The sequence below is a fragment of the Pleurodeles waltl genome, chromosome 12, assembly GCF_031143425.1.
Source record: "Pleurodeles waltl isolate 20211129_DDA chromosome 12, aPleWal1.hap1.20221129, whole genome shotgun sequence".
NCBI classification, from domain to species: Eukaryota; Metazoa; Chordata; class Amphibia; order Caudata; family Salamandridae; genus Pleurodeles; species Pleurodeles waltl.
In genome coordinates, this window is record NC_090451.1 from 527,691,661 (window position 1) to 527,705,609 (window position 13,949).

Genomic DNA, 13,949 nt, shown 5'->3' on the forward strand with positions numbered 1-13,949 from the left:
CTCTTCAAATACATCCTACTGTGATCTGTCTGATTACTTTTAATGCTTTTTATTGCAGGGATACATTGCTTCAGGTGGGGAGCAGGTACTGAAAGTTTATTACTTTCCTGGTGTGCCTGAAGTATTCGACAGAACATTCCAGTTACAAGTAGGTCACTTAGAGCCAGAGGACATCACCATAAAAGGAGAAGGGATCTTTTCCAGAATCTGCCTTGATCTTCCACGAGACATAAAAGGTACCACCAACATATCATTCAGATGATGCATCATTTGGTTTTCCTATATACATATTTTGATGTGTTTTTTTTTTATTTTTATAAAACAAACGTATTTGCAGCTAGTCATCAAAACACAAAGTACCTAATATTCAAAAAGTTTGCAACAGTTAGTTGATAAGATTAGCATATGTCTTGCAGTTAGAGAAATTGTACTGTCTTCTTCCTTCCTTAAAAAGCATATGTTGTTCAACAGATCTATTTCAGGACACATTTATTATTAAGGGATAATCATATGCATCTTTGAGTCCCTGGGGACATTTGAGTCAAACATATCCTTTATTTGTGTGTATGTCGATCCTAGCAGTGTCTCATCTTTTTTTTTTGTTTTTTTTTTTTTAATAAAGTTAACTATGATAAGCAAAACGTGTTGGAACTCCTCTGTGACCTGCGTTTCAGCTTCATAAAGCAATTTAACTTGATGCCCCCTAGCCAGGAATATCTCTGTTTAATATGTAAATAGCATGGTTATTAAAAAGTTTAATTTGAACACTAACATTGGAAAACATTTTCTAGTCTTCTGCTTTGGTAATCCATCAGGCCATGATTTTGCTTTGTGAAGCTAAATTCTTACATGTTATGAATTGTATCTCTGACATAATTTAATTTAATTTGAAGTTGTTTGTTATGTGGATATAAAAGATCAAAATAACCACATTTAACTTACATTATGACTCGTAAAAATATTTAAGTTGTTTTTTTTAATGTCTATGCTTTATAGTTCAGGAATCTATGTGGACAATGTATATTGATATTTCTCTGTCTTGGAATTCCAAAGTAATATTTTTTTTTAATGTTGATTGCTTTTTATACAAAAACAAATTACTTCCAACACAGAATGCTCCTAATGAGGCAGAATTTGAGAAATACTACAGTGCAATGATTTGTGCATCATACATCTATCAGATGTATGTTTACATGGTGCTTACCTATTTAGAATTCTTTAGTTTGGAATATGTTGCGACGTCTTTCTTGCTGATACCACTGAGCTCCTCTTTGAGTTTTGAAGGCGCTCCGTAATGCCCTTAGCCCACAACATTTACCTCCACTGGCATGTGGTGGCAATTGGTTGGATAGGTTGAATTCCCATTATGAATCCTGTGTAAATGAAATCTAACAGAGATGCCAGGAACCATAGAATCTTGTGTACATCTAAGACAGTGACGACTGCACCTTTGTCAGTTTTAAGATTTTTGTTGCAGACCTATGGGGTTACTCTTATGTGGAAGTCGCACTACCTACTAGATATGAATTGAAAAACAGTACGATGCAAAGGAAAAGATAAATGGAACATGCTACTTTAGTCCTTTCGTTTTTACTAATGTATGATACCTTGCCAAAAATAATACCTTAGCAGCATAAATAAATCACACTGAGATAAGGTTTACTCCATCACAACCGCTTAATAGAATTATCAATGAATGGCCTTTAGAGGAAAAACTTCTAGCAACGCAGCTATCGGGAATTCTTCCTTTGTGAAATATTTAGATCGTGTCTGACATGACTAACCAGGGGAGCAGTGTGTTGGCACGATATATAACTAATTTCTTATTTAAGATTGAACCCAGTTTTTGATACAGTGACCCACTATATACATTTATATATACCACAGTCATACCCAAGAAAGGTTTGAGACACTGGTTGCTGTAAATATTGTTTTTGCAGGGTGTGTGACATTGGTGGGACATCCGCTAATGTCTACAGTGATTGTTGCTTGAACAAGACTTGGCATGGTGTTTGGGACAGTGCTGTCCATACCAGATAGAGATGACATTTGGGGCTATCATGTCTTAAACAATTGAGATTATTTGTATTAGACTAAGTTTATCTGCCTTAATATTGCGATTTGGTGAAGAATCATGCCTGTGCCAGGTTTGACTGAACATATGCTATGATTTCTGTTTGCCTGACTGGTAGAGCATTGGGGCGTACGCTATACCAAGCTGACATTGGTGGTTATGGCTTGTGTGTGTGTGCCCTGTTGACCAGGTTTGGTGTAACTCCTACCTTTTTGTGGTCTCTCCATTCTATCTATGGCCGATCTGTGCCATTTTTCTGTGCCTGCTATTACACCATTTCTTTCTTTGATGCTGAAGTCATTGTTGTGACTCTCTTCTCTGGTTGTGCGTGGCTGGATCTTTGCTCTGACTTGTCACTGAAATCATAATGTATTTAGCTTTTCCGAAGCCGATTCTTAATCTTTGATTTCAATCCTGTTGGGCTTTGGCTGGAATGCTTTTAGCTGACCATTTACTGTGATTGTAAAGTGCTCCAGAGTAGCAGAAGCTTAATTGAGATTCTATCTTCCCCAAGCCATTGCAGATTGTGTGTGTTGGTGGGGAGAAAAAGGAAAAGTCGTCATGACATCCCCACAAAAAACACTGCCTGTGGCATACCTAAGTCACCCCTTTAGCAGGCCTTAAAGCCCTAACGCAGGGTGCACCATACCACAGGTGAGGGCATGCCTGCATGAGCAATAAGCCCCTACAGTGTCTAAGTCCATTCTTAAAGAACAAGTGATGGACGGAATGCTGAACAATGTCAAACATTCACCCCCAGTACAGAGATCTGGGCCTAAATCCATTGTATTTTTGCTACCCATGCCGTTCCAGTTTGGACCCAGCCACATGCAAATCAGTCTTGACCCTGTTCCCCCATGGGCACAGTCCAGCCCGAACTGCCAAGCCAGGGTGTCATAGTGAGCAAAAGAATGATGGATTAAACCTAGATCTGTGACTGAGGGTGAGTGCCTGCATTGTTCAGCACTCAGTCCATCATCCTTTTGTGTTGCCAATGTTGCTCTAAGTGGGAACGGTATGCCCAGACTTAGGTCCTGTGCTCACTGTGCCACTGGATACAAGCTAGCCTGGCTGATGAAGGGTGATACCCTGAAACCGGTCCCAGGATGCTTGTTTCCGGTCCAGGGAGGACCTAGCTTGGCAGTTCAGGCTGGACTGCTCCCATGAGGAACAGGGTCAAGACTGATTTGCATATGGCTGGGTCCAAACTGGGGTGGCATGGTGAGCAAAAAAACGATGGATTAAACCTAGATCTGTGACTGGGGGTGAGTGTCTGCATTGTTCAGCACTCTGTCCATCATCCTTTTGTGTTGCTAATGTTGCCCTAAGTGGGAAGGGTATGCCCAGAGGTGGGTCCTGTGCTCACTGTGCCACTGGATTCAAGCTAGCCTGGCTGATGAAGGGTGATACCCTGAAACCAGTCCCAGGATGCTTGTTTCCGGTCCAAGCAGGACCTAGCTTGGCAGTTCGGGCTGGACTGTTCCCATGAGGAACAGGGTCAAGACTGATTTGCATATGACTGGGTCCAAACTGGGGTGGCATGGTGAGCAAAAGACGATGGATTAAACCTAGATCTGTGACTGGGGCTGAGTGTCTGCATTGTTCAGCACTCCGTCCATTATCCTTTTGTGTTGCTAAGTCCATTCTTAGACATTGTAAGTACAGTGTGGCCATATTAAGTATATGGTCTGGGAGTTTGTCAAAACAAACTCCACAGTCCCATAATGGCTACTCTGAACACTGGGAAGTTTGGTATCAAACTTCTCAGAATACTAAACCCACACTAATGCCAGTGTTGGATTTATTACAATATGCACACAGAGGGCATATTAGAGATGCCCCCTGTATTTTACCCAATTTTTCAGTGCAGGACTTACTGGTCTGTGCCAGCCTGCCACCGAGAGATAAGTTTCTGACCCCCTGGGGTGAGAGCCTTTGTGCTCTCTGGGACCAGAAACAAAGCCTGCACTAGGGGGAGGTGCTACACACCTCCCCCCCTGCAGGAACTGTAACACCTGGTCGGTGAGCCTCAAAGGCTCAGGCCTGGTGTTACAATGCCCCCAGGGCACTCCAGCCAGTGGAGATGCCCGCCCCCTGGATGAGCCCCCACTTTTGCCGGGAAGTCCAGAGGTATTATGAGAAAAACGAGGAGGAGTCACCCCCTCAGCCAGGACCACCCCTAAGGTGTCTAGAACTGAAGTGACCCCCCTCTTTGAGAAATCCTCCATCTTGCTTTGGAGGATTAGGACCAGTGGGGATAGGGATGTGCCCCCCTCCCCAGAGGGAGTGGGCACAAGGAAGGTGTAGCCACCCTCAGGGACAGAAGCCATTGGCTACTGCCCCCTGACCCTAGCACGCCCCTAAATTTTAGTATTTAGGGGCGACCTTGAACCCAGATCATCAGATTCCTGATGACCTACAAAGAAGGACTGCTGACCTGAAAAACCCAGCAGAGAAGAAGGAAGACAACTGCTTTGCCCAGCCCTACTGGCCTGTCTCCTACTTCAGAGTACCTGCACCACAGTGACGCATCCTGTATGCCCAGCGACCTCTGCCAACTCAGAGGACTGCCCTGCATCCAAGAAGGATCAAGAACTCCTGTGGACAGCGGACCTGTCCAACCAAGAAAGGAGAAGCCATCTTTTAAGAGACTCCCACCTCCCTCCAGAAGCGTGAGTCCCCAACACTCTGCCCCCGGCCCGTGTCCAGAGAAACCAACTATCCAGAGAGGACTCCCAAGTGACTCCGGCGATGTGTCCACCCTGAGCTGACCTCCCTGAACCCCCACGATGACGCCTGCAGAGGGAATCCCAAGGACCCCCCCCCCCCCCCCTGACTGCCCGGGACGAAGATATCCGAGGCCTGGAAGAAGCACTGCACCCGCAGCCCGCAGGCCCGTGAGAAACTGACCACTGGTGCAACAACGACCAGCAGGCATCCCTCGCCCAGTTGGTGGCTTGCCCGAGAGGCCCACCTGTGTGCTGTCTGCAGCGCCTAAGTGACCCCTGGGTCCCTCCATAAAGTTCTATTGAGAACCCGACGCCCTGTTGGCACACTGCACCCGGCCGCCCCTGTGCCTCTGAGGGTGTGGTTTTTGTGCCTACTTGGGGCCCCTGCAGAACTCCTCTAAACCCCCCTTGTCTGCACTCCGACAACACGGGTACTTACCTGCAAGCAGACCGGGACCGGAGCACCCCCCTGTCTCCATAGGCGCCCATGTTATTTTGGCTCCTGTTTGACCTTTGCACCTGACCGGCCCTGCGTTGCTGGTGCTGGGTGTTTGGAGTTGACATGAACACCCAACAATGGGCTACCTATGCCCCAGAGACTGAACTTGTAAGTACTTTACTTACCGTAATAATTAAACTCCACTTATCTCCCCCACGAACTGATGAAAATTGCAGTGTCCACTTTTAAAAATAGCTTATTGCCATTTTATGAAAAAATGTGTACATTACAGTTTTGGTTCAAAGTTCTAACTATACCTATACAAAGTACCTTCCATTGAATGTATTTATCTGCAATTTAAACCTTGTGGTTCTAAAATTAAATTAACAAAATAATATTTTTCTATATAAAACCATTGAGTGTGTGTTTTCACGTATTGCTTTTGTGTGTACAACAAATGCCTAACACTACCCTCTGATAAACTGCTCGACCACACTACCACAAATAGAGCATTAGTATTATCTATTATTGCCTCTGTCAAGCCTCTTGCACAGTAGACAGTGAAAAGCGCGACGGGTGCAACTGCACCCGTCGCACGGCCGCAACACCGCCGGCTCCATTTGGAGCCGGCTCCCATGTTGCGGCTGACATCCCCGCTGGGCCGGTGGGCGGAAACTCGGTTTCCGCCCGCTGCCCAGCAGGGATGTCATAATGGCCACTGCGGGAGTGCGGCCGCATTGGTGGCCGCACAGCGGTTACAACTTGGCGGGCGGCAGTCGCCGCCCGCCAAAGTTGTAATGAAGGCCTATCTCTCATTATTATATCGTATATACAGAGCCAGCTTCCTACACTTCTCACATGTTTTCTATTTGCTCGTATTCATGCTTGACTGGGGATCTTTGCCAGTATTCCATTTGATGTAACAATGGTATGGCCTTTGTTTTGGTCTGTTTCTTCCTAGCTACTTTAAGTATTTCCTGGACTCCACGTGGTGTCACAATGGTGTGACTGTTGGCATGGCTCTTTGTTCTTTCTAAATAACCATGCAGTAACTTTATACATGGCAAAAATGTGTTAGCAAATGGTTTATGCACTTTGCCTGAGGCTACTAAGGTCTTTTGGGTGACTACTGTCTCTGCAAGCTTATAGGGACCACTACCTTTCCCAGTTGATAAAGCTTTTGATGCTAGTGCTAAGGTGTTGATGTGATCTTTGATGGCACTCCATGTTTTAGAGTTGTGCGGTCTTTGGTTTGACATCTAGCTGTGCTGAATCAATAGTGGTTTTAGTGGACTAATTTCACTGCTTCATCATAATTTATTTGTTGTATTTTATGTGAGACCCCCGTTGGGGTGGGGTGGCATGGGGCAAGCAGGTGCTACTGGGTTTCAGCCATGGGGTCTGGTATTGTTTGCTTTTCATGTCCTGTGGTCTGTCCTACTATGGCTGTGCAAGTTAGGCCAATACCAAGAGTTCAACACTTGACTTTGTGTGATAGTGAGCAGTCACAGGCTTCTCAGACAGGTGGTGCAAGGGTGCTTCATGCCCAGGACTCAGTTCTCCAGCAGCACAATAATTTGAATGGCCAACCCAGTGCTCATCTTTGGTTAATACACAAAGAAAAAAACTTATGCTACACACTAGAGAATACAGATAGATGTTTCACTGCTACTGGGCTATTATTCCCAGGGATCAGTAATTCCCCCCACCCCTTTTCCTACTCACTCACTCTATCCACTTTTCCTGGGTTCAAATCCGCCTGTGAGATGGAAGATAAGGCAAAGCACTGGGTCCCTCTTCGCCCAATTTGCTGTAGAAATATGGGCCAAGATGGCATTTGGGATGGGTGAGGCTAAGGGCCTGCACTGGCTGCAGTTTTTTTTCTAAAGAGGTGGGTTTTCTACTAAAGTGTCACTGTTTAAGTGCATTTCAGGCTGTTAGTACCTTGCACTTCCACTTTACAGTTACTATGGGACTCCCAACGTAACAGTGGGCAGTGGTTCAAGCAAGATTCAATCTGTGAAATAGTCTAACATTGGAGAAGAGTAGTTAATGATAAGTAACTTTTTTCTTCTTCATCTTGCGATTCAGTCTTACATCCATAAAGGTTAAAATATCTGAGTACATGCAACATCTCAGAACGTCATTTTTTATTTTTTTATTTTTTTTTAGAAATATCATGTTTACCACTCCATTAAAAAACAAGAAAACATGTCCAAAAAGGCAACATTTACTGTTTTGTTTTCAACAAGACTACATTTGACAAAAAATACACCCTAAACCATTATATAATGTATAAATTAAAAGCAAATAATGGTACCCAAGTCTAAGACAATGCATGTATTAAATTTGAGCCCTCTAAGTTTAAAGTAACATTATAGTTAGGTGAATATGTCAATGACAACAGTAATGTTTTGAAATAAAAAACATCTGTGATGGAATCAATGGTGTAATTTTTTGTCATTAGTGATGTCATAAAATATGTCATAGAACATGTCATGAGTGATGTAATATGTAATGTGATAAGCAGTACGACGGAGGTGCAAGTTTCTGTGTTTTTTAGTTCAAAATGTTAATGTTGTCACTAACACAGTCACCTAACTATAACGTTACTTTAACCTTTTTTTTCATTGAATTTCTAGTTTTTGTTAACGCTAAGTAATATTTTATTATCGTATGAAAAGCCAACGCCCACTGGGTACGGCCAAAGAATCACATGTCTTTTAAAGGGGAGAGGTCCACGACCCCCATCCCTCCTCCCTGAGCCGTATTAGACCCTGGGGACTCCATCCTCCAGGATTGTTTTATTTATTTATATTAAAGGTGGAAGGGGCTGTGTGACCCCTCTCCGCAAGCCTTTTTGCCTTTTTAAGGCCCTGGGGACCCCATCCCCGAGGCCAATACTTAAAATAATAGGGAGGGTGGACCACACAGCCCTCTTCCCCGAGCCATGTTAGGCCCTGGGGACACCATGCCCAAGGTCCACTACTACAATTAAAAGTAAAGAGGGTCCTTGTTCCCCCCCCCATTCCTCAGGATCATTTTTTAAATTAAATCGGAGAGGGGCCCCATGGCCCCCACATCCTGATCGTCAGTAGGCCCTGGGTATGCTATCCACCGGACTTCACTATTAAAGGTGGGTACCTTAGTGTCCACTGATGGAACCCACTGTATACTCGTTGGGGCAGCAGGGAGATCTTCAAGGCCACTGCGGCCCCAACCCACTCCCTGCATGCAGCAGGAGCTGGCATTGCTCTCGCCTGGAGGGAGCAGCTATTAACCCCTTCGCTGCCAGGCCTTTTCCGCTCCTGTGCCGAGCCTTTTTTTAGCTATTTGGGGCAGTTCGCGCTTAGGCCCTCATAACTTTTTGTTCACATAAGCTACTCACGCCAAATTTGCATCCTTTTTTTCCAACATCCTAGGGATTCTAGAGGTACACAGACTTTGTGGGTTCCCCTGAAGGAGACCAAGAAATTAGCCAAAATACAGTGAAAATTTAGTTTTTTTTAAAAAAAATGGGAAAAAAGGGCTGCAGAAGGTGGCTCGTGGTTTTTTCCCTGAAAATGTCACCAACAAAGGTTTGCGGTGGCAAGATCACCATCTTCCCAGCTTTCAGGAACAGGCAGACTTGAACCCCAGTTTTCAATACAATATTGACATTTTACTGGGACATACCCCAATTTGTACTATTTTTTGTGCTTTCAGCCTCCTTCCAGTTAGTGACCGAAATGGGTGAGAAACCAATGCTGGATCCCAGAAAGCTAAACATTTCTAAAAAGTAGACAAAAATCTGAATTTAACAAGGGGTCATTTGTGTAGATCCTACAAGTGTTTCCTACAGAAAATAACAGCTGAAATTAAACAAAATTGAAATTGAGGTGAAAAAATCAGCCATTTTTCTCCAGGTTTTACTCTGTAACTTTTTCCTGCGATGTCAGATTTTTTAAAGCAATATACCGTTACGTCAGCTGGACTCTTCTGGTTGCGGGGATATATAGGGCTTGTAGGTTCATCAAGAACCCTAGGTACCCAGAGCCAATAAATGAGCTGCACCTTGCAATGGGTTTTTATTCTATACCGGGTATACAGCAATTTATTTGCTGAAATATAAAAAGTTAAAAATAGGTATCAAGAAAACCTTTCTATTTCCAAAATGGCCACAAGATAAGGTGTTGAGAAGCAGTGGTTATTTGCACATCTCTGAATTCCGGGGTGCCCATACTAGCATGTGAATTACAGGGCATTTCTCAAATAGATGTCTTCTTTACACACACTTACATTTGGAAGGAAAAAATGTAGAGAAAGACAAGGGGCAATAACACTTGTTTTGCTATTCTGTGTTCCCCCACGTCTCCTAATAAAAATGGTACCTCACTTGAGTGGGTAGGCCTAGCGCCCGCGGAAGGAAGTGGCCCAAAACACAACGTGGACACATCACATTTTTCCACAGAAAACAGAGGTGTTTTTTTTTTACAAAGTGCCTACCTGTGGATTTTGGCCTCTAGCTCAGCCGGCACCTGGGGAAACCTAGCAAACCAGCACATTTTTTTAAAACTAGACACCTAGGGAAATCCAAAATGGGGTGACTTGTGGGGCTCTGACCAGGTTCTGTTACCCAGAATCCTTTGCAAACCTCAAAATGTGGCCAAAAAAACACTTTTTCCTCACATTTCGGTGACAGAAAGTTCTGGAATCTGGGAGGAGCCACAAATGTCCTCCCACCCAGCGTTCCCCCAAGTCTTACAATAAAAATGGTACCTCACTTGTGTGGGTAGGCCTAGCGCCCACAAAAGGAAATGGCCCAAAACACTATCTGGGCTCATCAAAATTATCAAATACAAAACTACCTGTTTTTGCAGGGGGCACCTGCGTTTTTGGTCCTGGGCTCAGCAGCCTTCTAGGGAAACCTACCAAACCCAGACATTTATGAAAACTAGACACCCAAGGGAGTCCAGTGAGGTGTGACTTGCGTGGATCCCCCAATGTTTTCTTACCCAGAATCCTCAGCAAACCTCAAATTTAGCTAAAATATCACATTTTTCCCACATTTCTGTGTGGGATCACCGCACTGGGACACATTTCATACCACCCAATGTTCCCCTCAGTCTCCCGGTAAAAATGATACCTCATTTGTGTAGGTGGGCCAAGTGCTTGTGAAAGGGAAGAGCCAAAAACATGTCGATATTGAGGGGGAACCAAAGGGGGTCCAAAAGGGCAGTTTGCAAAAAAACATTTTTAGGCTGACAAGTGCAGCAGAATTTTTATCGGTATAGATGAGACAATGCTGGGTGGTAGGAATTTTGTGGATTCCTGCAGATTCCGGAAGGTTCCATCACAAAAACGTGGGAAAAATGTGTGATTTCCAGCAAAGTTGGAGGTTTGCAGGGGATTGTGGGTACAAACATGGTGCGGGGTGCATGTGAAACACACCACCCTGGAATCACCCAGATGTTTAGTTTTCAGATGTGTCTAGGTCTTGTGGATTTTTCTACATGGCAGCGTCCCAAAGTCCATAAAGTGCAGCCCTCACCATTCCAAGAGGGACGATTTTGAGAGTAAGCCAAGCTCTCCTGGCCCAAATGTAAAACTAAAACCCAAAATAATCAAATGCCTTCTTGCTTGCTGTGGTATAAGATGTTTTAGAGTGCGGGGGAGAGCTGAAAGACTGTTACCCCCTTCAGTTGAGGTAGGGGTGTAACCAGGCCCATACTGGTTGGTAGCCACCAAACCAATATTTTTAGTTTTTTTTAAATTCCCTGGCATCTAGTAGACTTTCTGCCCCCCCGGGGTGTGGATCAGGGGTAATTTCCCCATCTGCCCACTGGTGGGCAGAACAACTTTGGCCCCATTTATTTGGGGTGGAGGTATGGCCATACCCCCACCCACTTATTTTTGAAAAAAAAAACTTCCCAGACCTCTGGTAGGCTTTCTGCCCCCCCTTGGGGGCAGATGGGCCTTCCAAAAATAGGCCAATCTGCCCCCAAGGGGTTGCTTAAGGGGTCGCTCCCCACCTCTAAAAAAAAAAAAAAAAAAAAAAAGATCCCTGGTGCCTAGAGGTTTCTGCCCGGGGCAGAAAAGGCCTTAAAAAAAATGCCCCCGGGGCAAGGGTAGCTCCCCTTATGCCAATTTCTTATGTAAAATAAATCACTGGTGTGGGCATTTTAGCAGCCGGATCACTTCGCAATCCGGCTGCTAAAATGCTCAGAGAGACTTCAAAGGGAAGGAAATTCATTTCCTTCCCTTTGAAGCCTCTCAGTCCTCCTCCACGTGATCAGAAGAGAAATGCTGAGCATTTCTCTTCCGATCGCGCTGGAAGCTCATGGGAGGAGGCCTCTGCGATGGTCAGCTCGCGATCGCGTGCTGACGTCACGGGGGGTTGGGGTTTCGGGGGGGCTGTCGAAGTGGAAGGGCTTCCCCTTCCATCCCTGCCTTTGGGGGGTGGGAGGGAAGAATACAGAGGGAGCTACGTAAAACGAGCACTGTGCCGCAGGACATAACCATTACGTCCGCGGCACAGAACCGGTTAATGCTGCTCCCTCTGGGCAGGAGCAATATTTTGATCTGTTTCCCTGCCCGCATTTTCCAATCTCCCGTCCGCTGGGAGCAGACTTTGTTTTTTCCCCCCGCTTGTTGAGAGATTCAAAAATGCTCCTGCCAAGCAGGAGCAAACACAGATTCCTCTGCCTGTGCCAGTGCAGGTAGGGAAACCGATATGCCCCAGGCCTGGGCTCCCTGGGAAATAGCATGGGAGCTTGCCCCGGGAAATGAGGTCCTTGGGGCCACTTATGGCTCAGGGAGGGGGCACCGCACCACTCCATTTTTGAAAATGTTAGCCCCAAGGGTGGGCCCCCGGGGACTTAAGAGGCTGGGGTATGGGGACCATCCTGTCCCCCTCCTGTTTTTTTAAAAAAAAATTGGCCCTGGGGAGCCCACCTCCTGGGCCGAATTTGCATAGTAGGGAAGGATAGCTGTGTAGCCCTCACTCCGAGCCTCAAGAGGCCCTGGGGACCTCATCCCCTGGATCTGATTTTTAAATAAAGAGGTGAAGGGCCGGGCTGCCCCCTCCCATTTTTTTCATGATTTCGGCCCTAGGGATAGGCTCTCAGTGTCTTTTAATGGCTCGGGAAGGGTGCCGCACAGCCCCCCTTGCCTTATTGAATATGGCCTCAGTGGTGGGCTCCCGGGGGCCTATTACTAATGAATGCAGCCCTGGCCCTCATATTGTTTGTGTTTTTTTCCCCTGATCCTGCAGTAGTCCCACGGGAAAGCAGCAATTTTGACCCCGGGGGACCTCTGGGTCCCCCCCAATGGGGCCTAGGTGGTCATGGTATTCCTACTCTAAATCCTGAAATCTTGTGTTTTTTCACAAGTTTAGGACAGTGGACTAAGTCCCTGAGTCCTGTAGTGTCTGCCAGCAACATTCTTCTGATTTTGCTGACAACCAATCAGAGCACTTGCTGCTGTGAGAGTCCGACTCCCGCAGGAGCGAATTGCCCAAGGAAAAAAAACTCTCTTGGCCAATCACAATGCTTCATTTTTTAACTGGCGCTCACGCAAGGGTTACTCAAGCCTCTCGCAGACCCAGCTTATTTTCTCAAAAACTACTGATCAGAGTTATACCAAATCATATAAAGCACAGTCCTTGTACAAAGATATAGCTTCCTTCCAAATTTGGTGTAATTTCTTTTAGCAGTTTATGCTGTAGTCTTTTCTAAAGAAGCATAGAAAATGAATGGGAATTTTGCGTTTTAAGACATCCCTTTTTCTCAGCCCCTGCTTGATGAATCACCCCCAAATGTTTCCATGCACAAACTAGTCAAAAGGTAGCACCCTTTTAGAAGGTTTTGAAGAGATTTGTGAAACGTAGCCAGTTATTAGCAACACAAAAAATCCTTTTTGACCTATCTATAACTACCCAGTGGCAACCAACTCTGAGATATATGACACATCTCCACAAAACTTTCCAGAAAAGTGCTAAGGTAATTTTTGACTAGTTTGTGCATAGAAAGATTAGTGGTAATCCGTTAAGCAGAGGCTAAGAAAAAGGGGTGGTTCCAAAATGTGTTTTCCCCCTTCATTTTTCCATAAGAACTTTGGACACAGCTACAGCCCAAACCGATTTGTACCAAATTTGGCAGAAAGGTACATTTTGGACCGGAATGAGTGCTTTTTGTGATTTGGTGTGAATCCAGTCAGAAGTTTTTGAGCAATTAATGCTCAAAATCTTTATATTTTTAATGCCACAGATGTTCCGCAGAGCCGACAAATATCCTGCTGAGATCATCAACCAGGAAGTGGTGGCAGCTATCGTATGATTCTGGACTCAGGGCATGATTTAGATATCGGCGGATGAGTTACTCCGACACAACAGTGACTGCTATCCCATCTGCTGAAATCTAAATCCTAATATATCCTAAGGGATTTAGATTTCGGACGATGGGATATCCGTCACTGTTATGGCAGAGTAACCCGTCAACCAGTATCTAAATCAGGGCCCCAGTCTTGATTCCTAAAAAAAAAATGACATTGGGGGAAGTGTAGGGATTCTCTGACCCCCTAGACCTGGTGGTGGGGGTCCCAGAGAGACCCCCACCTGGGACACACATGTTTTTTTTATTTTTTTATTTAAATAATTTTGCAACAAATTCAATAAATCCCTACCCGGGATGAGCCCAGGGATGACGCATGTTTTTAGTTTGAAGAGGTG

At 45.1% G+C, this 13,949-nt stretch overlaps 1 protein-coding gene across 2 annotated transcripts in view; it reads left to right on the plus strand.

Moving 5' to 3' along the window:
- The window catches only part of HYDIN (HYDIN axonemal central pair apparatus protein), a 2,122,366-nt gene that overhangs the window by 1,077,857 nt on the left and 1,030,560 nt on the right, over positions 1 to 13,949 (plus strand). For both annotated transcript variants that reach the window (XM_069217473.1, XM_069217472.1), the window contains one exon: positions 59 to 236. In XM_069217473.1, the coding sequence (XP_069073574.1) occupies positions 59 to 236 (178 nt within the window). The remainder of the gene's footprint in view (positions 1 to 58; positions 237 to 13,949) is intronic.